The sequence below is a fragment of the Pinus tabuliformis genome, chromosome 3_2, assembly GCF_031772625.1.
Source record: "Pinus tabuliformis cultivar Carrire ecotype Pingquan chromosome 3_2, CPIR1, whole genome shotgun sequence".
In the NCBI taxonomy this organism is placed as follows: Eukaryota; Viridiplantae; Streptophyta; class Pinopsida; order Pinales; family Pinaceae; genus Pinus; species Pinus tabuliformis.
Genome location: NC_142302.1, coordinates 378,919,483 through 378,943,670, shown reverse-complemented (window position 1 = coordinate 378,943,670; position 24,188 = coordinate 378,919,483). Strand labels below are relative to the sequence as shown.

Genomic DNA, 24,188 nt, shown 5'->3' with positions numbered 1-24,188 from the left:
GATTTAGAAGGCGATGCAAGTCATATTTTAATCGTAGCTGTTGATTAGAGACTTAATCTCGGCTGTTGAAGACTCAACAGGAAAAGTATAAAATGGAGGCTCGGCGTTCATTTGGAAACAGAGAGAGAGAATTGATCTGGAGTTAGATTTCTGGGGCTACGAAGCTGAGAAATTCGAACTAAGTGATCAATGAGCAGGAGAGGGGCAGAGAGAATCCGGGAGAAGGACTTTCTGGAGAATACTAACAGAGGCAGAGAGAGCTAGCAGAGAGGCAGCGCAGTAGCCAAGAAAGATTGACGCTGGGCCAGTCTAGGCGCAGTCTTGATGCAGAGCCAGAAGGGCCAGCACAGAGCTAGAAAGCTGCCTGTCAAGAAAAATCCGGAACTGCCGGAACAGCCGGGAGAGTTGACGCAGAGGGTAGAGAAGTTGACGCAAGGCTGACGTAGGTCCAACGCAGAAATAGCCGAGGCTTAACCAGTCTTGTGTTGGATCAACTGGAATTTTGCTGTGTGAAGTGAGGTAAAACTCACTTAGATTTTCTGCCAGTATTTTCTTTGTAAAGGATTGCTAGATGAGCATATTAGATTTGTATTCAAATATTTCTCTTGTATAATAATAAACCCTTAGAACTGTTGCACTGGTTTTCCCGCATTGGGTTTTTCTGGGGACTATTGTGTCCAAAAATAAGTGTGTCCTATGTATCTTGTTCTTTGCGCTGTTTTCTATTTCATGAGATCAAATATTTAATTAATGTAGGCTACAAAAGTTATTTGCTTCAGTATTCAGAAGAATAACTTGATGAATGTAATTTAAAAATCAAGTAGGTGAAGTAAATTCATATTCGCTGCAATAGGGGTTCCTTGAGGATTAGGAATTTTCACATGGTATCAGAGCATTGATTTTGGAACAAGAAGAGCAGATCCGGTGCGGAGCAGTGAGGCCGAAAGCTACACTTGGCAGCAACTCGAATCCCCTTGAAGGGATTGCGTAGTCCTTGCAGGGAAACAGACCCGAGGAAATCTCTCTCTTAGTGAGACAACAGAGAGGTACGGTTTCCTGTTCAGGAGTTTGCAGAGGCAGAGGGAGCGACGCAGAGCCTCAGTGTAGTGCTTTAAGGGTGCAGTTTCTACCAGGGCAGAAATCCGCTAGAAAACAACGAAGACACATAGTAGGGAAATTTTCTCCTCAGAGAACTTTATGCCAGAAAGTTCGAATTTCTCACTTGCTGAGCAGCTAAGCAGTGACTAGAGGAGTTAGTTCGACAGTTGGGTGAGATGGCATCACATGGGCTGAGAGATCAGGACAGGTTGGAAGGAGCTTCCAACTATGTCATATGGAAGACCATAATCATAGCTGTTTTGGAGGAACATGATCTCGAGACCTACGTCAATAGTGTTGTAGTTGTTCTTGCTAACAACGATCAAAAGAAGAAATACAAGGCTAAGCAGGGGAAGGAAAAGAGGCTCATTCTCGATGGAGTTCGAGATCATGTGGTCTCACACTTGCAGGGCAAGGATATAGCTCGAGAGATGTGGGAAGCCTTGTCTTCTCTGTATGAAGGCTCTTCTGAATAGCGGAAGATGTATCTGAAACAGAAGTTGCAGTGGACTTTGATGCATAAAGGTGAAGGGGTGAACCTCTATCTTCAGCATCTTCAAGACACTAGAGACTAGCTTGCTGCAATGGGGTCCACTCCTCAGCCAACCGCGATGGTGAGGATAACCCTGAATGGAGTCTCGGATGAATGGCAAGTTTTCGTCCGAAGCATATTGGGCAGAGAAAAACTATCTTCATTGGAGGAGATGTGGGCGACTCTTCAATAGGAGGAGTTAAGGAGGGACCTAGTGAAGGTCAACCTCAGTGGCAACAGTGGAGTGGCTCAAAGACGAAGGAGGAGGAAAACATGGCTCTGGCATCGAAGGGACAACAAAAGTCGAAACAAAAGGAGGACATTTCGAAGGTGAAATGTTTCAGTTGTCGATTTTGGGTAGCATCGGATGTGCTCTAGCCATGAAATTTGGTGGAGAGGCTAAGGCACATGAGATCTCCAAGATCTAGAAATCGTTTGGATAAATTCCACCTGGATGAAGAGATATTAAAATAATTAATATTTTTAATGAGTTCCTAAGTCTAAACTTAGGAAAATTAAAATATTAATGTGTATCAATATAAAATGGGTAAGGAAGTTCTAAGTGACGAGGATCAAGCTGGTTCTAATCTTATCCGTTGACTAGGGACTTAACCTCGGCCATTGAATTGTCAATAGGAAAAGTATAAGAGGAGGCTTGAGGGTTAGTTAGAGATACACCAAGAGAGATCAAGAATTTGATTTTCTGGGGCAGGGTTTGCTGAGGAAATCGAGTTAGTGATCAGAGTTGTAGCGAAGGGCAATTCAACAAGGGATTTTCATCTGAGATTGAAGAATACATATCAGAGAGGCAGCGCAGTGCCCGGAGAGACAACGCAAGCCCTAGAAGAGCTGACGCAGATATCGTAGGGCTGACACAGAGGCCTTAAAGCTGACGCAGAGGACGTAGAAGGCTGACGTAGGTGACACAGAGGTCGTAGACGCTGACGCTGGACCTCAGAGGCAGCGCTGGGGAGATTCTGTGGGGCAGACTGGGAGCAAATCAACAGGTTTTGAAGTGGGAGAGGGTGATGCAGTGCGTGGAAGAGTGACGTAGTTCCTGAGAAATGCTTGGAGTAGCTTTCGCTGTCCAGCGTAGGGAACATTCGGAGTCACTGTGGGGTTTGATCATTCGATTGCTGATTTGGTGGAATGTTTGTCTCCGGATAGAGGTACTATTGCCAAGGATTGGGTGATCCATTTCTAGCACCGTAGTTGTATTCATGAAATCTGCTTAATAATAAAACCCTCATACCTGCTGCACCGGTTTTCCCACATTGGGTTTTTCTGAGGACGATTGTCCAAAAATAACAGTGTCCCTTGTGTTATTGTCTCAGTTTATTTCAGTGCATGATCTGTATATTTGTGAAGGCTGTAATAGTGTTTACTTCGATGTTTATGCAATTAAATAACTTGTTAATGCAAAGAACAAGTAGGAGATTGTAAACCAGTAATTGCAGTAGGGGTTTCTGATGTGTTAGATTAAGGAATTTTCACATCAGTTGTGGCGAGTTGGGCCACTATGCATCCTAGTGTCCTTTGAAGAAAAAGGACAAGGATGAGAAACATGATCCTAAGGCTACTTCAACAAAGATTGACGAGGATGAGTTTGCCATGAGTGCCCACGCATCTCCAGGAGGGAGATGGGGCGATATTGAGCTATAGTCGGGAGGACTACATGTGGGCATGTTTCTTGAGGAGTCCACCCCTTGGATCAATTCCTTGCTATGGGAGCCCAAAATTCAGCAGTAGCGAGATGGACTTAGTGTCAGATGATGCAGTGGAGTGTTTGGAGGACAGATGCAGTGGCTTGGGACCCGAAACTGTTAAGCGCAGAGCAAGGTTGGCAACAGTGCAGTTGGCACAGTGCAGGAGTCAGCAACAGCGTAGAAGATTCAGAGGATCAGAATCAACAACAGTCAGATTCCAACATTCATTGTATTATGTTGAACACAGTTAAGTTCAACTAATTTTGGATGTTTTCAGTTGCTTCTCTTAGAAACTGAGTTGCAGTATGGATGCAGTGTTACCAGTGGCAGTGCTAGCAGCATAGCAGATGCAACGTTTGAGAGGGAGCTATAGTGCAGATGTAGTAGTGGCAGTGACAGTGTCATGGGTAGCAGTACAATAGAGGCAACAACACAACGTTGGTGGCAGTAGCAGTGCAGAAAGGAGGTGCTTCAGAAATAGAGCAGCGTGCAGGTGGACATTGTTGCTAGAGCCCTTTCCTCGCTAAGAGGGAGTGTTATTTTTTGGTAGCATCGGAAGTGCTCTAGCCTTGAAAATTGGTGGAGAGGGTAAGGCACATGAGTTCTAAATAGCCTAGAAACCGTTTGGTGAAATTCCACCCGGATTGTATTTTATTAAAATAATTAATATTTTAAATGGGGTTCCAAAGTCTAAACTTAGGGAAATCAAAATATTAATGGGTATTAATCAAAATATGGGTGAGAATGATCTAGAAGGCTGATCAAGCCATGTTTTAATCTTAGCCGTTGATTAGAGACTTAATCTCGGCCATTGAAGACTCACCAGGAAAAGTATAAAATGGAGGCTTGGGGTTCATTTAGAAACACACACACAGAGAGAGAGAGAGAGAGAGAGAGAGAGAGAGAGAGATTGATCTGGAGTTCGATTTCTAGGGCTAGGAAGCTGAGAAATTCGAACTAAGTAATCATTCAGCAGCAGAGGGGTAGAGAGAATATGGGAAAAGGATTTTCCGGAGAATACTGACAGAGAGGCGGAGAGAGCTTGCAGAGAGGCAGTGCAGTAGTCGAGAAAGGCTGACGTTGGGCCAGTTTGGGCCCACGCAGTCCTAACACAGAGCTAGAAAGCTGTCTGTCACGCAGAGTCCAGAACTGCTGGAATAGCCGGGAGAGCTGACGTAGAGTGCAAAGAAGCTGACGCAGGGCTGACGTAGAGCCTGAAAGGCTGACGCAGGGCCAGTGCAGAAATAGCCGGGGCTTAACCAGACCTGTGCCGGATCAGCAGGAATTCTGTCGGGTGAAGTGAGGTAAAACTCAGATTTTCCGCCAGTATTTTCTCTATAAAGGATTGCTAGATGAGCATCCTAGATTTTTATTCAGATATTTCTCCTGTATAATAATAAACCCTCAGAACTGCTGCATCGGTTTCCCTGCATTGGGTTTTTCCGGGGACTATTGTGTCCAAAAGTAAGTGTGTCCTATGTATCTTGTTCTTTGCTCTGTTTTCTGCTTCATGAGATCGAATATTTAATTAGTGTAGGCATCAGAAGTAATTTGCTTCAGTATTCAGAAGAATAAATTGATGAATGTAATTTAAAAATCAAGTAGTTGAAGTAAATTTAGATTTGCTGCAGTAGGGGTTCCTTGAGGATTAGGAATTTTCACAGAAGATTGAGACCCTTGTATAGGTAAGAGAAAATAGAGGCCTAGTGGCCTTTCCGCAGATACATCACTTTGTCCAAGCCTACAAATGGAGATTAGAAGAGACTTCTACAAAGAATCCATGTTGGTGAAGTGAATGTGCAATAAGTCCCTTGATGATGAATTAAAGCCCCACTTGACCATTGGGGGATGGGAATGTGAAGATTGCTTGTGATCCCAAATCTTAGACATCCTCTTAAGTTAAGTGTGAATTACATTGACTTCATTGTGTCTCTCAAAAAGTGAAAAGTATTATTTTTGGTTTCCTTGCTAACACAAATTTCACATCAGACAACTATTGGACTTGTCAACTATCTAGAAGCGATGGAGTTTTATGGTATCTACTATCATCTATGTACTTTGCAATGAGTTATTATTGAGAAATTTCATTACATGGACATTCTAATGTTTAGTAACGACATAAAATATCTTTTTTGCTATATCTTGGTGTATTTATTTATTTTTATTACTTGAGCCGATGCATGAATTTTTTCCTAGTTCAAACCATTCATCAAGTCAAGTCTGGTAACTTTGACCAAGAATTGTGCTTTACCTATAATAACATTTTTGTTTTAGTAAAAATGAATCAAATTAAGAAAACTATGAAATTGGCATTTGGAAGTATTTCCACTGTCAACAAAGTTTCTTTACTAATCCCCCTTGTTTGCTTCTTTGCGATCTATAAAGGAGAAAAACGTGTTGTTTCCATGATACAAGTCAATATGGAGTAAGGTGAGTGTTGTTCTACAAAGCCCAACATATGTTATCTTGCAACTCAAACTCTCATAAGGGGAAAAGTCCAAAACCCCAATAGGAGGGCCAAGTAGCAACTATTAGGCAAGCCACCCACTATCACCTTGGTGGCCTTTCCTTTCACTTTAAGGCTAAGGAAGGGGCTTCCTAAGCTAAGGAAAGTTTTCCTAAGGGTCAAACTAAGCTTGGTCATGTAGTAAGAGGGGAGGCTCTTCTATCTAGGTTTTGACTAAGGCAGCTTGATAACACACTCGTAAAGTAAAATGCTAATCAGATTTTCCAATGAGAATAAGCAGGGAAAGAGCTTAATTGAGACCAACAATGCTTATTCATACATGCTTGGAAATTTGAAGAAAATCATGGAGCCATTCACAAGATAAATCTTACAATTTTAATTTGCTCCTTGAAACCTCAAACCCAAGGTTACTTGGGAGAGGGAGCGGGGAGCGACATTTTCAAAATCTCCCGGTTTGGAAGCGAATTTTATATAATATATATTTTGATGCATATATGTCAACAAAAGCATGTAGAATGATGAATTAGATATAAAAAGCATAAAAACATAGACTGAACCATATAACATCAATCATCTAGAAGTTATAATCTTCATCAACCGCGTCCACAAGTTAGTAACATACAACATATTGAGTCTCATGATTCATCAATCTTAAAGTTTCAAGCTTTCAAAATTCAATACATAACATTTATCATCATTGATCACCAAAATTATATGAAAATTCTAACATGAAATGAAAGGTTATAAAATGAAATGAAATGAAACAACTTTTAACTTTCATGAAGCATCATATTCATAATTCATTACCAATGAATTATGATTGCCAACTTCAAACTTCAAACTTAAATTGTCATATATTGTTTACAAAAAATATCGTAATAAATATGAAAGAGTCAAGAGTTATAAAAAGTTAAAAACTACTAGAAACTAGAAAAGACAAGTAAATTTATTATCTACTATTTCCTGTGGCCTTGCCACGAGAAATGTCTAATTTCTGAGCAGGTCGTGGTGGTCTTCTAAGAGTCTCCTCCCGCATAGTTGCACGCCCAAAAACAGAAGGCACATGCCCTCCACGTGAGGATGCAGATGGAGGCGGCGACAACAAAGGAACAATTGTTGGAACTCAAGCATTACTACTGGATGGTGGGGGTGGCATGGTTGTTGTTGCTTCATCATCATCTTTCAAAAGTTCTTCTTCCAATTCTTCTAGACGTATAGTGCCATCCTCCAAATTATCGTCCTCTAGGTTGTTGTCCCAAATTTTATATGATGTATCCTCATAAGCCTGATCACAATAATGACTCAACAACCTCAAGTTATAGTGCACATAAACCAAGCTTTCTACCCAGTTTTCATTGAGTCTATTTCTTCTCACATTATGGATGAAGCTGTAGGTGCTCCAACAGCTCTCTGCAGAAGAAGTATTTACAACCTGTGAGAGAATTATTTTTGCTAATTTTGGAAAAAGTCCCATGTCACCATATGCTTTCCACCATGTGGGAGCATCAAATCTATTGCCATCTTCCATTGCATGCAAAGAACCAAAGGAACCAGTGCAACTGAAGTATTTGGCTAATTCAAGATGCAGATTAACACACTCCTCCTTGTTAGGGACCAACTTGTCTAATGCTTTAGTATATCCTTTAGATACCTCTGGGTCGGTATGGGGTTTGATCCTAATCCCACCCCCAGGTGCAGGTTGACCCAACCAAGATGGAGAGTAGTATTTTGGCATAAGGATATACGCCAAGGCATGTAGTGGAACATTAAGTTTATTCCACTATGCACATACAATTGTGAATCATTGTATACAAGTTGGGATCATTTTCCTGAAAAATATCTTTTATTTCCCCAACATGCTATCCATTTTTTCAGACACCTCCCCAATCACTGGGTTATCTATATCTGCAAAACGAATCATGCTATAAATGGGTTTGGTGAATTGTAAAACTTCCCTCACACGTGGCCAAAGCAGACCATCAAGAGCTGTCTCCTCCACCTGTTCAAAACCTTTCTGGTCAACTGCGGTTGGAGCCCTATCCTTTAATACCTGCCAGTGTTGACTTGATACCATGCTAGCCAATGAATTTCTTACCTTCAAAAGGCGCCTGAAGGTGAGGTAATAGCTAGCAAATCTAGTCTTCGCAATCTTCAACAACTCGAATTTTATTGAGTGATTGCGGAAAAGCCCATGTGTATTGCTATGATTTGTAATAAATTTTATCATTTTTTTGCTTCTCTTGTACAAATCACCAATCCATTTGTATCGATGGTTTTTGTTCTTAGTAATATCATGCATCAAAAGGTTCATTGTGTGAACTAAACACCCAGACCAAAATATGTTGGGGTTTCTATCCTCAATAATTGCTCCCGCTGCCTTACAATTAACAACATTATCAGTGATGACTTGGATGACATTATATGGCCCAATATGTTCAATTGTTTCAAGTAATGGTTCGAGAATGTTGATGGCAGTCTTGAACTTTTCTGAGTAATCATATGTTGAAAGGAAGATTGCACCATTAACAAACACAACAATAACACTTATCAATGGTTTGCCTTTTACATTTGTCCATCCATCAAATACAATAGACACCCCATGCTCATTCCAAGAATTTGTCATTTTACTCAAAGAATGTGTTATTTTTTCTTTTTCATGATCAAGTCCCACGGTTCTAGCCTTGTCATACCTAGGGATCTTGTATCCTTTGGGGGCATCATTAATGGCAAAAACCATTTCATGCCAATAAGGTGAGCAAAGAACATTGAATGGTATCCCACATGCATAGCGAAATTGGTAAATTTTTGAATCCACATCATTCCTACACCCTTCGTCAAGGAAATCTGATATGGTTCTACGCATTAAAGAGATGTTTGTTCCTGTGCCTCCATATTCACTGCCATGGGAGGATGCTGATGGAGTTTTTTGTGCATGTGATTGTGGGCTATGTTCAAAGACACCCTTTGATCTTTTAAATCTGTATTGGGCTTCCTCCTCTTCCCTTATGTATTTGGCTTTTTGTGTTGCTGACACACTTACAGAAGCTCAGATTCCTATTTGTTTATCTCCATCCCATAGCCTTTTCCCACAGACGTGCCTTCTGGCACAGGTGTATGAACTTGTGTAGGTATTTTCGCAATGGAGGCATGTAAATTTAGTGTTTCCACCCCCTTTCCTCCTTCACGCCTAGAAATATATTTCCACAATGGGGTTTGGTCTGGTTTGGTTTTTGTGCCCTCATCTCCACTCTCCTCTTCCTCCTCACCAAGGTACTTCTCCTCTCCAGGGTTTTCATCAAATCCACTAAAACCCACTTCTTCATCCTCTTCATCATGATCAACCCTCCTAATCTCCAACACCATAATAACCAAAAAAGGAACCAACAACAAGAGAATGCCAAGTCATATAGCCATGATGTTTGAATTTTTATGCCTGCAATAAAATGGAGGAATGGGAATGAGAGGAGAACATTTTCATTTATTAATGAACATATAAAAAACACAAATGCTAGATTATAGTGTAGATCCTACCTCTTTGGTCTTCAATCCCAATCTCCAATCTCCCTTGCAAGCTCCTCAAGCTCCAAGCTCTCTCTTGCTCTCTCACAAAGGCAAATGATGAATAATGGGAGGAGAGGAGGGCCTTTTAACTTTTTTCCCCCTCCCCTTCCCTCCCCGTCCACCTCGCAGCCTTTCGCCGGCGGGAGCGAAAAATTAGAGGGAGCGGTCGGGAGCGATCACTCCCTGTCTGCTCCCTCCTTTAATTTTTCGCTCTCGGAGTGAAAGGGAGTGGTCGTGGAGCAACTGCTCCCGAAATTCCCTTCCGCAGGGAGTGAATTTAGGAATGTGCTCCTGAGGTCGCTCCCCATCTGCTCCCGAGCGGAGTGCGATTCAGGAGCGGATTCAAGGGGGGGTGGCTCTCCCCTGCAACCCCGCTCAAACCTATATATCCAGTGGCAAAAAAAATAAAAAGAACGCTTGGAAGATGACCTAAAGTTATATTTCAAACGAAATTCAAGGATCATTCATTCACCATAAATCAAGAGCATCAATTTTATGATTTGGACACCATTCCAGAAGACATCATAAGTCGATAATACAATTCTGTTTGTGATAATAAACCAGAGTGTAAAAGTACAGCTGCTGAACCATGGAAAACCCTGAATATAATCATCAAATCACCAGTCTGATGAAATCAAACTGGGATATAAGCCTTCAATTGCCCAATGCAATCTGGGGGTTATTAAAGCCTGGAATATCCAATGAAAGCAATTCTCCAAAGTATAAGGAATGTATGTTTTTCTTAGCATACATGTATATTGAGGCTTCTTAGATTTAAAAAACGTATTACATTGTAGTTTGGGTGGCTTTTCCCTTATGTTGGTCCTGTTCTTTCTTGCAAAAATGTCATTATTATATGGTATGTGATCTTAGTGATATATCTTTAGAATCTATTTTAACTTTTGAATCTGCTAAAAATGATGCGTGACACAGATTGAGGATTTTGTTTATTTGGATAATTCCTAATGAGATGAAAGTGTTGCTTCTGATTATTTTTTTCATTATTATTTTTAAAAATTTATTTTACAATGCCCTGCAATATTCAAATAGCAATTGACGAATATGAACATGTTGAATGTAGAGAATTACGGGACTGCATTCGGACACTACTTGGTATGGTGAAAGTCTACCTTGATGTTTTGGTGAGTTTATTTACTCAAGGAAGTCATTAAATTCTTATTTGCCTAATTCAATCCCCTCTTTTTGGTATTTTGATGTGTTTTAAGATGTAAATTTATAGTGTGAAGATGATGGCTTCATTATTGGCATGATTGTGCTCATATTTTCCTCATTTTGTTAGTTGGAAATGCTTTACTTGACTTGCCCGAGATTATATCTGTGAGGGGAGATATGTTGCAACTCATATACAGAGAACAATTAAGTACTACATTGTGGCACCATTTTGCACCATTAGTTTGCTTTGATATGATTCAATATTTCCTTCTCATGCAGGCCCTGTTGCTCTTATTTCTTTTATTTTCAAGCTGGGTTGCATATATAATGTTTGAAGACACCAATCAAGGCAAAGAAATCTTCACATCTTATGGACAGACATTGTATCAGATGTTTGTGCTTTTTACAACATCAAATAATCCAGATGTCTGGATACCTGCATATAAGTATAATTCTTTTCTTAATCTATTTGAATTTGCAAACTATGTTGTTATTATGTATTTATCAAATCATGTAAATTTGCTGAAGCTATTATGGTAAGTGCTCAAGCTAATCAGATAATTGATGTTGCTGTGACTTGTGTTTCTATCACTGACATGATAAAGTTTAAAAGTTTATACTTCTCTTAGAATGTAATACAATCCAGTGTTGCAATTATCTCTGATTTTTCCTGCTATTTCTGATTTTCCCCAGTTTTTTAGGTTGCTGATGTTTCTGAGCTTTTTAGGTGCAAGTTTATGCTTTCTGATATTTTCCAGTATTTTCCCTGATATTTCCGTTTGAGTTTCTCTCTGAAACCTTGTCGATATATTCCCTGAAACCATATTTTCAACACTGATGCAAACACTTTATAAACAATTCAGAGTGCAGAGATACTTCACATTTGGGCTTTAGATCTTCCAGATTCCTTAGCTGTGGATTTCTTCCAACACTGTTATATATTTTACCACTTTATCTCCCATATCTTAAGGTTTTCATTTAGTTATTTTTGTTTGTTTTGAAAACTGGCATTTATATTACATTATCTCACATAAGGATACATCAAATGATACATAATAAGGAATACAAATCAGTGATCTATGCAATGACTATTCATACCTCTCCTCCCAACACATATTGTAATATACTTAACCCCAAAATTTCAGAGTGATCACATAAAATATAGTGCAAAAACTAGGAACATAAAAGAAAAGAGAGAGAAACCCTAAAAAAATCTCTTTGATAATAAAAAATAGGGCACTATGTTTACTTGCCTCTTCAAAGGGGCAACATCAATAAAATATGGAAAATAGATTGATAATTTGTAGAAGTAAACCCAGAAACTCAAATAACATCAGAATGCAGCACAAGGAATGACTCACCTTCATTTATTATAATATAGCATGCAGAGCACAACTGGAAATATATGAGAAAAAATAGAAGAGATGATAGTTGAGGGGACCTAGAAATATTCTGCTGCTATGCCGATCCCCATCTCTCAAATCTCCACAACGGCTGCAATATCCCTCTAACAACAACTGGCACTGAATGAACTGGAAAATGATGAAGCAACAATTGAGGACCTGAAATGGTCCTCACTCCAATATCACTGAAGCTCTATGAAACTCTTGGATGAAGTCTCCTCAAGAAGCATTAGGTTTTCGTCCAACACTCAACAACGTACCTGAGGGTTTCTGTCCTAGGGCTATAGTAGCTGGGAACTAGGTTCTCCAACTTTTATCAAGACAACATGCACAAATTCAAGATGTCTTGTAATGGCCTCCTCCTCTTTTTATAGATCTGATGGACCCCTCTAGAACCTCCTATTTTATTATTTTAATCAATGAGCACATTTCCGTCTTTTTATTTCAATTAAAATATATTTTTAATGTGGGAAAATGGTAAATTGGCCACCATGCCTCCTCAGGCCATTGAAAATCACTTCTAACCATCCCATCCTATAGATATTCTCGTTTCGGTTCCAATGAAATATTAAACTAATGTGTTCAGTGAAGTATTCCTCTCAGAATGCCACCTTAGGTGTAATTAATTGAATTAGGTACAACAATAACCCCGTTTTACGGGAATTATCAGAATGCAATAGAACTAGAAGCAAGCTGTGCGGAATCAATACTAATGATGGAATATGGCAAGTGAATTCCTCTAGACCTCATAAAACGTCTCCAAAAGCCCCTAGGCCCACTGATGACGTAAACTTGCCCCTGTGACCTGTTTGCCTCCATCCCTGAAAGTCCATCCTAACTATGCCATAAGGAATACGAGAAAAAGGAACATCACACCATATGAGGGTGATCATCCCCAGGATGATTAGAGAGGGCTTGTAGCACTTGATGGAGTCCCAATGCTGGAGAGGGAGTACACTACATTGTCTGGATGGTACCCATGGAGATGATGCAGGGTACCCATAGGTAGCTTTTAGACATGTCGCTCGGATTGTACAGGCACTACGACAATGACTCAGGCTGGGGGTTGTCACTCTGATCCTTGACCTCTCTGTTCTAGCTGTCTCCCAACAACAAGTTATGGGGGATAGTCCCAATGGAAATGTGAAGACGAAGGACAAGTTGGCAACCAACGAGTCTGGGAGACATGACTGAGTGGCCTAGCTACTTGGTTAATTTTATCAAGACTTAAAGATTATATTAGATTGAATTGTGAGACCAGTGTTTTATGGAATCAACTTCATGCTTATTACCAATTAAATGCCAAGTAACGAAATGGATAATCGCTGCTTGGATGAATGACTATCCTATGTGAAGTGCAGGTCCTACAAGCTAGGTGAAATGCATAATCTTGGTTGATTTAAGTTAAATGCCTATTCTAAGTGTAACCTCCCTATTAACTATTTTAGAGCTTAGTCTCTAGAGCAGGTTGTGGGATGGAAGCCAATGGGAAGCAAGCAAAGGCTTGATTAACGATACCCCCCCGTGTTCCAACCACCTGATGCCTTCAGCACTGCAGACACTGTGGCTTTGACGATTGCAAGGTCACCATGTTAACCACCAAAGTGTGAAAATTCCAAACTGGAACCCTATTGCAACAACTGGAAATTATTCTCCTAATTGTTAATTTTATTTAATAATTTATTTGTTGTTTGCTACCGAAAATATTGAATAAATCACACTACAACCTTCAAAAACAAAAATACCGTGGAAGAAAATAAATCGCTGGAAGTTGAGGAATGCTAGCAGACATACATAAAAATAAAACAATTATTTTTGGACAAAAGCCCTTGGAAAACCCAACTTGGGAAAACCGGTGCAGTAGCTGAGGGTTTTATTATTAAGCAGTGGTGAGAAATTCTGAGTACAACTAGATGCCGAAATTTGGCAATCCTATAGAGAAAAATATTGGCAAAAATCTAGTGAGGAATTTTCCACACCCCACAGGCAAACCTTGACACAACTTGCCTTCAGAAACTCAACCTTCTGACCCTCTGCTAGAAAAATATTCTCTAACCCTTGTCATGTGAGTTGATGCTCCACTATCTAGATTCTATATACCAGACACCCTATGAAGCTGATCCTAATAAATGAGCAAATTCGTCCTCCAATCTGGAAGACAAATCTGAAATCCCCTGAATGTTACTTCTGTCCATGGTTACGTTGAAGAATTTATATGTGTGCTATTGCTCTTTCACATGACATTGATTTTGCACTAGTGAGTTGCTGCAAAACCCCTCTGTGCCCAACTAGAGATCCGCCCAACGAAAATATGAGTTGCTCCCTCTGCCTTTGGAATTACTCGATCTGGAAGGATCGAATTTTTCTGCCCTTCTCAGAAAAATTGAATTTCCTCCAGCAATTTGACCTTCTGGCAAAAAAATTGTGCTGCCTTTGGGAATTTTGGCCTACTGCCCTTACTGAGCAACGAAAATTCCTTCTCTTCGCTTCTGAGCTCTCCAGCTGATCCACTGTGCTCTGATACCATGTGAAATTTTTATCTATTGCTGCAACTGAAATTATTCTTCTAACTGAAAATTTAATTATGTAGTTTATTTGCTACGACAAACAACGAATAAAATCACAACTGTTATTTTCACCATAAAAGTACTGCGGAAAATAAAATACTGAAAACTGAGAAATTCTAGCGCACACACAAGAATTTTAACAATTATTTTTGGAAAATTGTCCCGAAAAAACCCAATGCGGGAAAACCGGTGCAGCAGATGAGGGTTTTATTATTATTCTTCAACAACAATTATGAGTACAATAATTTAGATGCCCAACTGACAATCTAATCTAAGAACAATACTGGCAAAATTATCGTGAGAATTTTCTCTCACCCCATAGCTAATTTCTTCCTCCGAAATTACCTCTCTAGCCTCCTACATCACCCTCCGTGTAGAGCTTACGCTGACCCTATGAGAATTTTGGCTTTCCTTCCTTTGCCTCTTTCGGGAATTGGAAACCTTCCTTCCAGAATGCTGCTACCCTCCTCTTCCACCTGCTACTCACCCTCTGACCTTATCTTCTCTGCTGAGCTACTGCTACTGAGAAAATCAAACTTCCTCGGCAACTGAGTATCTGCACTGGTGTGTTCTCCATCACCACATCGATCTCCTCTTATAATCCACTGTTGGAGCACCAACGACCAAGATTAAAATTAATCAATGGCTAAGTTCATCTCTGGATCGATCTGTGAGTTTCTAGATGATTCTCACCTTATCTCAATTAATACTAATTAATTAACCAAATTCCCTAAGTTTAGATTAAATATTTAAAAAATGGTTAATAATCTACACTTCTGGGCGAAATTTCCACGAACACTTTTTGGGTTTTGGAGATCTCATGTATTCTAGCCTCTCCAAATTTCGTGGCTATAACACATTCGATGCTACAAAAACTAACAGTCAAGGTACTGCGCAACCTGTGAGAATTTCGGCCTGCTACTCCTCTGAACAATGGAATTCCCTTCTCTGCTTCTGAGCTTCCCGATTTATCATTCATGCTCTGATACCATGTGAAAATTTCATCTATCGCAACAACTAGAAATCATTTAACAATTTATTTGCTACGACAAATATCAAATAATTCACACTGTTTTCTTCACAAATAAACCGCAGAAGAAAAATAGCACTGGAAACTGAGAAAATATTAGGACACATGCAATAATTAACATAGTTATTTTTTGCACAATTGTCCTTGGAAAAATCCAACTTTGGAAAATAGGTGCAGCGACTGAGGGTTTTTATAATAATCTATGGATGCCTAACTGGCAATCCAAACAGTAAGAAAATCTGGCCAAAATTATCTAAGGGAATTTCCCTTCCTCAACAACAAACCCCGACACAACTCTGCCTCAGAAAACTCATCATCTTGGACCCTCTGCACAGTGCTTACGCAGATCCTTTGACATCAACCCTGGAACAACCTCTGATAAAGTCATTCTGTGTGTCTCTTGTTATGAATAAATAATTCATAAAAACATAATAAAAATAATAATATAATTAATTAATTAACATTAATAAAAATAAATTATGTCAATGAAAGGTGAAAAGGCATGACCAATAAATGTAGCTTACTGCAAAACTGATGTCAGGTCTGGTAGCAGTAAGATAGATGAGACTGCCCACTAATTGCCTGAATAAAGTTTCATCCACAAGAGGAGAGGATGACTGTGCTGAAAGTTTGAGCCCTGGTTCCATAGGAGTCGTGGCCGGTTTGCAATCCTGCATTCTGAACCTTTCCACAAGATTTTTGGCATACTTGGACTGAGAAAGAAAGATCTGATTTTAAGTCTGCCATACTTCAACCCCCAGACAGTAATGAAGAAGTCCCAAGTCTGTCATCTCAAAAGTTCTGCATAGATCTTGTTTGATCCCATGGATCAAATGTGCAGAGCTGCCAATAATGATAAGATCATCCACATAGACAACTACAAACAAGATATCATCACCAGTATGCTTGATATACAGGTTTGCATCAGATGGACTCCGCTGAAAACCCTGATCTGTCAGGTACTGATCAATTTTCATGTACCAAGCCCGAGGAGCTTGTTTCAATCCATAGATTGTTTTAACTAACCGACACACTTTCTGTTCTTGACCAGCAACCTTGAATCCTGGAGGCTGCGTCATGTAGACTTCTTCTTGGAGATCACCATTTAGGAAAGCACTTTTTACATCCATCTGATGAACTTTCCAATTGAACTGAGCTGCTAGGGCAAGAACAAGCCTTATGGTACTCATCTTGGCTGTAGGAGCAAAAGTCTCCTCATAGTCGATGCCTTCCTTCTGTGAAAATCCTCGAGCCACAAGCCGAGCTTTATACTTGTCTAAGGTTCCATCAGCTTTGTATTTTACTTTATACACCCATTTGCAGCCTATGGGGTTTTTGTCTGCAGGAAGATCAGAAAGTGTCCATGTGTGATTCTTCTGAAGACTCTGAAATTCTGCTTCCATAGCCTGTTCCCACTCAGATGTACCCTTAGCCTCTGAATATGTTTGAGGCTCAAAAATACTGTGAAGGTTAGCCATAAGAGCAAAATTGACTGTAGACTGTTGTCTGTTCTTATGCCTAGAAGTTCTACCTTCAAGGAGCTCATCATCCCGGAGATCACCTATGGTTTTAGCCCACCATTTAGGCCGAAGAGAAGAAGAACCAATATCAGGAGTAGAGGAACCAATATCAGAAGGAGGTGGAGAAGGCTCAAGAGCAATAGGGACGGCAAGAGGAGGGTTGGCTTCTGGAGGAAGCTCAGATAGAGTATTATCAAATACTGATGCTACATCATCCCTCCCATCAGGTGGACCGACTGGAAGAAGAACACTGTGAGGCTGATCCTCAGAACATTGCTGAAAGAATCCTCTGTCCTCATCAAAGACAACATCCCGACTGAAGCTAAGACGACCAGTGGCTATATCTATCAGCCTATAGGCTTTGTGATGATCACTGTACCCTGTCATCATGAGTTTCTGGCTTTTGGAATCCAACTTAGAGCGCTTAGCAGCTGGAATCCAAACATATGCAACTGAGCCAAATACTTTGAGATGACTGATCTTAGGCTTACGGCCAGACCAAACCTCTTCAGGAGTCTTCCCTGTAACAGCCTGAGTGGGTGATCTGTTAAGAAGGTAAACAGCAGTAAATACTGCTTCAGCCCAGAATCTGTTTGGAACACTCCTGTGTTGTAACATGGAACGAGCCATTTCAACAACCGTGCGGTTGCGGCGCTCGACAACACTGTTCTGCTGAGGAGTGTAGGGTGTGGTTAACTGATGTTTGATGCCATGAATATCACAGAAATTGGCAAAAGCTGAAGAACAAAATTCCCCCCCATTGTCGGTCCTAAGAGTCATGATGTTACAGCCAGACTCTTTTTCAACTAAGGTTTTAAATTTCTGAAAGGTACTAAGTGCATCAGATTTATTTTTTAGAAAATACACCCACATCTTTCTATTGAAATCATCGACAATAAGTAAAAAATATTTGCAAGCAGTGATAGAAGCTGTATTCATAGGACCACAAATATCAGCGTGAAGTAACTGGAGTACCTTAGATGCACGCCAAGATTCTCCATTCTTGAATGAAGACCGATGTTGCTTTCCCGCTTGACAGGCGCCGCATACCCCCAACTGCTGAGTCTGAATATCAGGTAATCCTGACACAAGTCCCTCCCGGGAGAGCTGAGAGAGATACTGCATATTTAGATGCCCATATCGCTGATGCCAAAGAGTACTGATGGGAGAGACACGTGCTGCTAGAGCCACTTCTGGAGAGTCACCGGTGTCAAGTAGCCTATATAGACCATGGTCCTCTAGGCCAACAGCAACTGTTATACTAGTCTCCCTGTCAATAATAGAGCACTTGTGTGCACTGAACAAAACATCAAGCTGAGGAGAATTCCTCATAATCTGGCTGACAGACAGCAGATTAATTTCCATACCGGGAACATAGTATACATTCAGAAATATGAGTGTGCGCCCACCAGACTGAATTTGAACTGTACCTCTGCCAGCTACTGTGTACTTTTCACCTCCGCCAAATACCACGGAATCACTGAAAGGTGAGAAGTCAATAAACCAGTCACGCCTGTGAGAGAAATGGCGTGATGCACCAGAGTCAATATACCAAGCAGAAGACGGTACATGATCTGACGACCTTTTAGCCATAAAGGCATAAAAAACAGATTCTGTCTGCTCGGAATATTCCTGATTGCCTTCCAACATGAGATTGGTTAGCGAAGCCATCTGTACGTTTCCCAAGATATGGAAAAATACAAAAAAATCCGGCACGGATTTCAAACGAGGATGCAGGCTGATCCAGACAGAAATTGACAGATGCTGATATAAGTATGAAAAGATTCCCAAAGAAGACTGATTTACTGTAAGAAACACAAACAAACACTAGATAGACAGAGAAGGGTTTATTTCTGTATCGAGATAGACGACTGTAAGCTTTTATCACAGTGAGCAAAGCCGGGGCTAAGACTCAGTGAAGGCTACCTGGCTTACAGAGGGCTCGACCTTAGAAAGGAATGAAAGAACTCAAGAGATTAGGATGCAAAGAAGCTCGCTGATCAAGAACACTCCCTGAGCGCAGTTTCAAAATGAACTACTGAATTTTTCAAAAGCCACTGATAGTAAGTCGACAATGCTGCCTGCTTAAAAATCTTCTTTCAAGATGACTGTAGCAAATCTTAACAAATTCTGTTTTAAAAAACAATAGACTTGCATACAAAAAAAATTTTCTCAGATCTGTATCAGTGCACCAGATAAAAAAACTAGACCAAAGGATAACTGTGATGCTGGTGTGATCACTTGTACTGATGATAAACTGCGATGCTGTTCTGATCCCACTTAAAAAAAATAACTGTGATGCTATTTCTGGTCCCACCGTTTCAAATATAATCACAATATTTTTTAATTCAAATTCTGATCAAACCCGTCACTATAAACTGGAAAATAAGCGGATCTGAAAATACCTTTATGTGTTTGACGTCACTGTAGCCGTGAATCTGGAAAACCCGTGAACCACAAATACAGCAAATACAAATATGGAAAAATGGACCCACATGTGCTGTCTCAGCGTCACGGTTCTGCTGATTGGTAACACACTGGCGGCACACACCACGGATATATACGTCTCAGGGATCAAATTGGCCCACAAAACAAATACGAAGATCTTAAACAATGGCCCACGTGAGCTATCCAAGCTTCACGTTACGTCACGTCTCAGCTCCAGGTCACGTCTCAGCTACAGGTGAATACGCTTTGATAACACGTTGTTACGTCAAGTCTCAGCTCCAGGTCACGTCTCAGCTACAGGTGAATACGCTTTGATAACACGCGAATGACTGAGATATATCGGCGTTTGCAATATACACGGGTTTGAAAAAAAATCAGAAGTATAACGCGTGAAATAATGAACCACGGATTTTAGATATAGATCCACGGGTTTTTCACTGGTTTCAAATGAATATCCACGGGTACATAATCCACGGGTTTGATACCATAAAATCTGGAGGATCTCTGCAGTATATCGATTTGTTGAAATCGTGAGCAAATATACGCGAGAGAATTTTTTTTTTTTTAACTGTATCAATGTCTTTCAACAGGATTCTGTCGTTCTTCAATGTATCACCGTCACATAAAAAAAACTTCACTAGAATCTGAACTTAAAAAAAATGCCGTTGCGTGGTTCTGTAGAATACGAGAGCGAGAATCCTCAACCAAATGTTGACGCGGATACTGCACCAGATATCGTGACAGAAGAAGACTGCTGCTCCCGGATTCACAATAGCTTTCAGATCTCAGACCATGAACAAGCGTTCTTTGTAAATGGAGACGCTAACCCTTGGAGAGAAAAAAATTTCGAATGTGGCCACGATAACAAAAAAATCCAGATCCCTAAAGAGCAATTTCGAAATGAAACAAAATTTTTCAAACAGTGAAAAATTATTTCGAAAGACACCTGTGCTCTGATACCATAAAACAGTGCGAAACACGCATGTAAAAGAATATTGAATGAATTCCTTAACCTGGAGCAAACAGCTCAATGATAATACAAAGATATTTACAATAATAGAAACATCAGGTTTCTATGTAGAATATAGAACAAACAATTTCATCTAAGAAACTGCTAAAAGAATAAAAATAGAAACAGCCAAAAAGACTGAGCATTACTAAATAGAGATATATTCTAATACAATCAACCCTCGTGACCAGTCAATGCCTATTTAGGCACACCATCCAAGGGGATGTAAACTACCATTCAAATTCTATTCAATAATACAATTACTATTACACTTACAGAATTCTACACACAATTACTTCACATATTGGTGTTTTCTCTCTTACAATGGTATTAGAGCACCGATCCTCCCGCCTATGCTTGTTATTATGTCTCAGTAATCATAATTGTTCCCACTGTTTCCTTCCGCTGTGAACACCGGTGTAATATTCCAAGTGAGAAATATTAAGCGATAACAACAAATAAAGCATAAACATGGAATCATAAAACTAACACACAACAAAATGACAAATTACACTAGAAATTGTACCAAGAGCTGAGCCATTTTATTAACTGAGAAAAGAAGGTCCATATAAATGAAGAAGAGGAACCTAGGCTTGTACAACAAGCTAGTCAGTCCCAAGTGAGGAGTTGCCCAAGTGCTGGAAACTGCTCTCCCCAAGTCTCTGTGTTGGCCCAGTAAATTTTGCTGCCGTTGGCTGAAATGGAATTGGTGTTTCGACCCTCTAAACTACTTAGAAAATTCTAGGAAATTAACTGGAGCCTCCTCACAAGAAACCCAGAATAACCCAGAAAAATCTCACGGACCCAATTGGTGGAAATGGTCCCAGATGCCCTTCTCTAATAATTCCTGTGGCTGGTTGCTAAGTAGAACACTAATTTCTGCCAGAAATACTACCCAAAAAATTCTATGAAATTAACCCCAGACTCCTCTCATCAAACCCACAAAAACCCAAAAAGGGTTTGGGATGAATCCATCGACCCACGATGACCCCCCAACAAGTGCAAATCGCCACATCTGGCTAGAAAACGCCCCACAATTTGATATTACAGAATTATGCCCAAATATACTATTGGCTAAATTCTCTCTTGAGGTTTACCTCCAATCTCCGACACTTATCTCTCCACAATTCTTCTCCCTTCTTCCCTTGCGCAGGCTAAGTCAGAAACCCCAAATGAAGATAATTTCGTCCTACAGATTTGTTGCTCTTTGTTTTTGCAAAATCACCACAAAATTCCAACTCCAACTAGGAAAATCCTCCTGCAAATAACCTAGATTCCAACTCGTTGTTTGTTGGACCACAATGAATAATGCAAATTGCCTCCACGCTCGGAAAATACACAGAGCTGGAAATATTGCTGTCAGTGAAGCTCTATGAATGCCCAACAATGGACTCTCCGAATTCCCAACTAGGGAGGCACTCGAAGTCCTCCGAAGATGGGGTGGAATCTTGCCTAGAATTTTTGTGCTAAACAACACTACCCTTGCGCTAAACAACTCCAAGAGAAGATGAAGTGTTAAGTGTAATAGTCAAAGGATGATCCACAAAATGAGTCCCTCCTCCTATATTTTCTCTCCAACCTTCTAGACTCCTTTTAATATTATTTTATTGGTGGGGGCCATTTTCCACTTAGTTACTTTTTCCACCATTTTAATAAAATAATAATTTTTCGCCAATCTGCAATAAAATAATACTTGCCACCTTTCTCCAAATACTAGTTGCCCCTTTTAATTAATATTTACCAAAATTGGGCAAAATTCCCATGTTCACAAAATTGGGGATATTACAACCGCTGTCTCCCTTGCCGCCTTTTTTCCCTACAGCCTGCTGCCTGTCGAAGACCCTCACCTGTCTGTGATTCTCTCCGCTACCCTGTTCCTATCGTTCTATCTGTTAGTCAATTGTTTGCACCTGCAACCACACAACTTCATTGCTCCCTATTTGTGTCATAGCATCTCTAACAACCACCGCCACATTGACTCATCGCTGTCAGCTCTCATTGCCGCCGCTTTGTAATGTTCCAAATAGAAATTTTACAATGATAATCAAAGACATGCACAAAAATAACAACACAAACAAATGTCAGCAAACACCCATAAACAAAAAATGCTCCAGAACACCAAAATGGCCAATTTTATTAATGTAAAATGCTAGAGTACAATAAAAATTGGAAGGAGTGCACCTAGGCTTGCTGAAGGAAAGCTACAAGCCCTAGGTGATCAATGTCTCAATGCCCAACTGCTGCAATAGTTTGTCCCTCTAGAAATCTGCATTGACCTAGTTTTTCTACACTGCTGGTTGACTTGGCCCATAAAACTGCCCAAAAAATTCTGTAAATTTGGGGTTGTGATCCTTGCCAAAAACCCAAAAAACCTAAAAGAGGTATGCTCTAGTTCTGACCCTCCAAATTTGGCCCCAAATAGTTTAGTCCCCCTCCAAAACCAGAAAACTCCACCTATAGCAGAAACTGATGTTTGTTGCCCCAAATGCTAGCAATCTCCCCACAATCATCCTCCAAATGAAATCCCAGCAACTCAACTCCTAAATCCTCCAACCGACACTCCACACAACCAACACCCAAGAAGGACTGCGCAGACCTGTAGAGGATGACGCATTACCACATTCCAGCCATTCGTACAGCAGTGAGGGTCTCCCTTTTCCTCTTGAAATCTTCTAGCTTTGGCTAGAATCTGACCAAGAAACACCCCTGCAGCAATAGAGACCCCAATTCCGACACCAATCCTCCCCACTGACTGCGTGGCTTCTCCTTCTGTGTCCCAGCTGAACCAGAACAGCGTGTACCTGCTTGATGTCTCTCTCCTAGCCTCCAAAGCAAGGTAAATCCTTCCTAGGGTGGCACTCAAGGTCCACTGAAGAAAGGTTGAGCTTTACTCCTTGGGAAGCTCTTGTGCTAAGCAACACTTGTAACTCAGCTAAACAACTAGAGTGACAATCAGATATCAAAATGTCAAAAGCCCCAAATGATGCTTTTCTCCATGTATTTATACTTGCTGGCCCTTGGTCTCATGTGGGTCCCTCCTTTGATTTTCGACCTCTCTTAGGAAATTCAAATTACCTACCAAGTGTTGTGTATCATTTGTGGGTGGGTGGCCCCCACATTCCACTGAAAGCTCTTCTACTCACTTTTCCTAATTTTTGCCTCCAAAATTTGCCTTTAGACCAAAATTGACAAAATTTACAAAATTGGTTTCTTTGCCTTAGAAAATATTTAGGAAGGGACATTACACGCTTGCGTCCTTATCCCTATATCTCTATCGCCCCGTTCCGACCACATTCCGTTGTCTCTTACTTTCCACTCCGACAACCCTGCCACCATTAAATGCCTCGAACTGTCACCGCGATTGAACTGGAGCCGCCATCAGGAGAAGCCGCTGTTTGGAAAATTAAACATTGATAAATTAATCATAATATATATATATATATATATATATATATATATATAGTTACAATGTTATATTGTTATATAGTCATTATATAATTTTACTAATTTTTTATATAATTTTGTAATTATATAATTAATTAATTTTATATAATCACTATATAATTTAATTATATATTTGACTATATAATTGTATATACAAGGTTAATAATCCTATATATATATATATATAATAATTAAAAAAAAAATACTACTATTTAAAAAAAAATGGTTTC

The 24,188-nt window shown here is 40.1% G+C and overlaps 1 protein-coding gene across 1 annotated transcript in view; it reads left to right on the top strand.

Moving 5' to 3' along the window:
* LOC149181003 (two pore calcium channel protein 1-like) overlaps positions 1 to 24,188 on the top strand; it is a 399,691-nt gene that overhangs the window by 112,046 nt on the left and 263,457 nt on the right. Inside the window, exons 6-7 of the mRNA XM_089414060.1 lie at positions 10,446 to 10,506; positions 10,817 to 10,983. Coding sequence (XP_089270186.1) covers positions 10,446 to 10,506; positions 10,817 to 10,983 — 228 coding nt within the window. The remainder of the gene's footprint in view (positions 1 to 10,445; positions 10,507 to 10,816; positions 10,984 to 24,188) is intronic.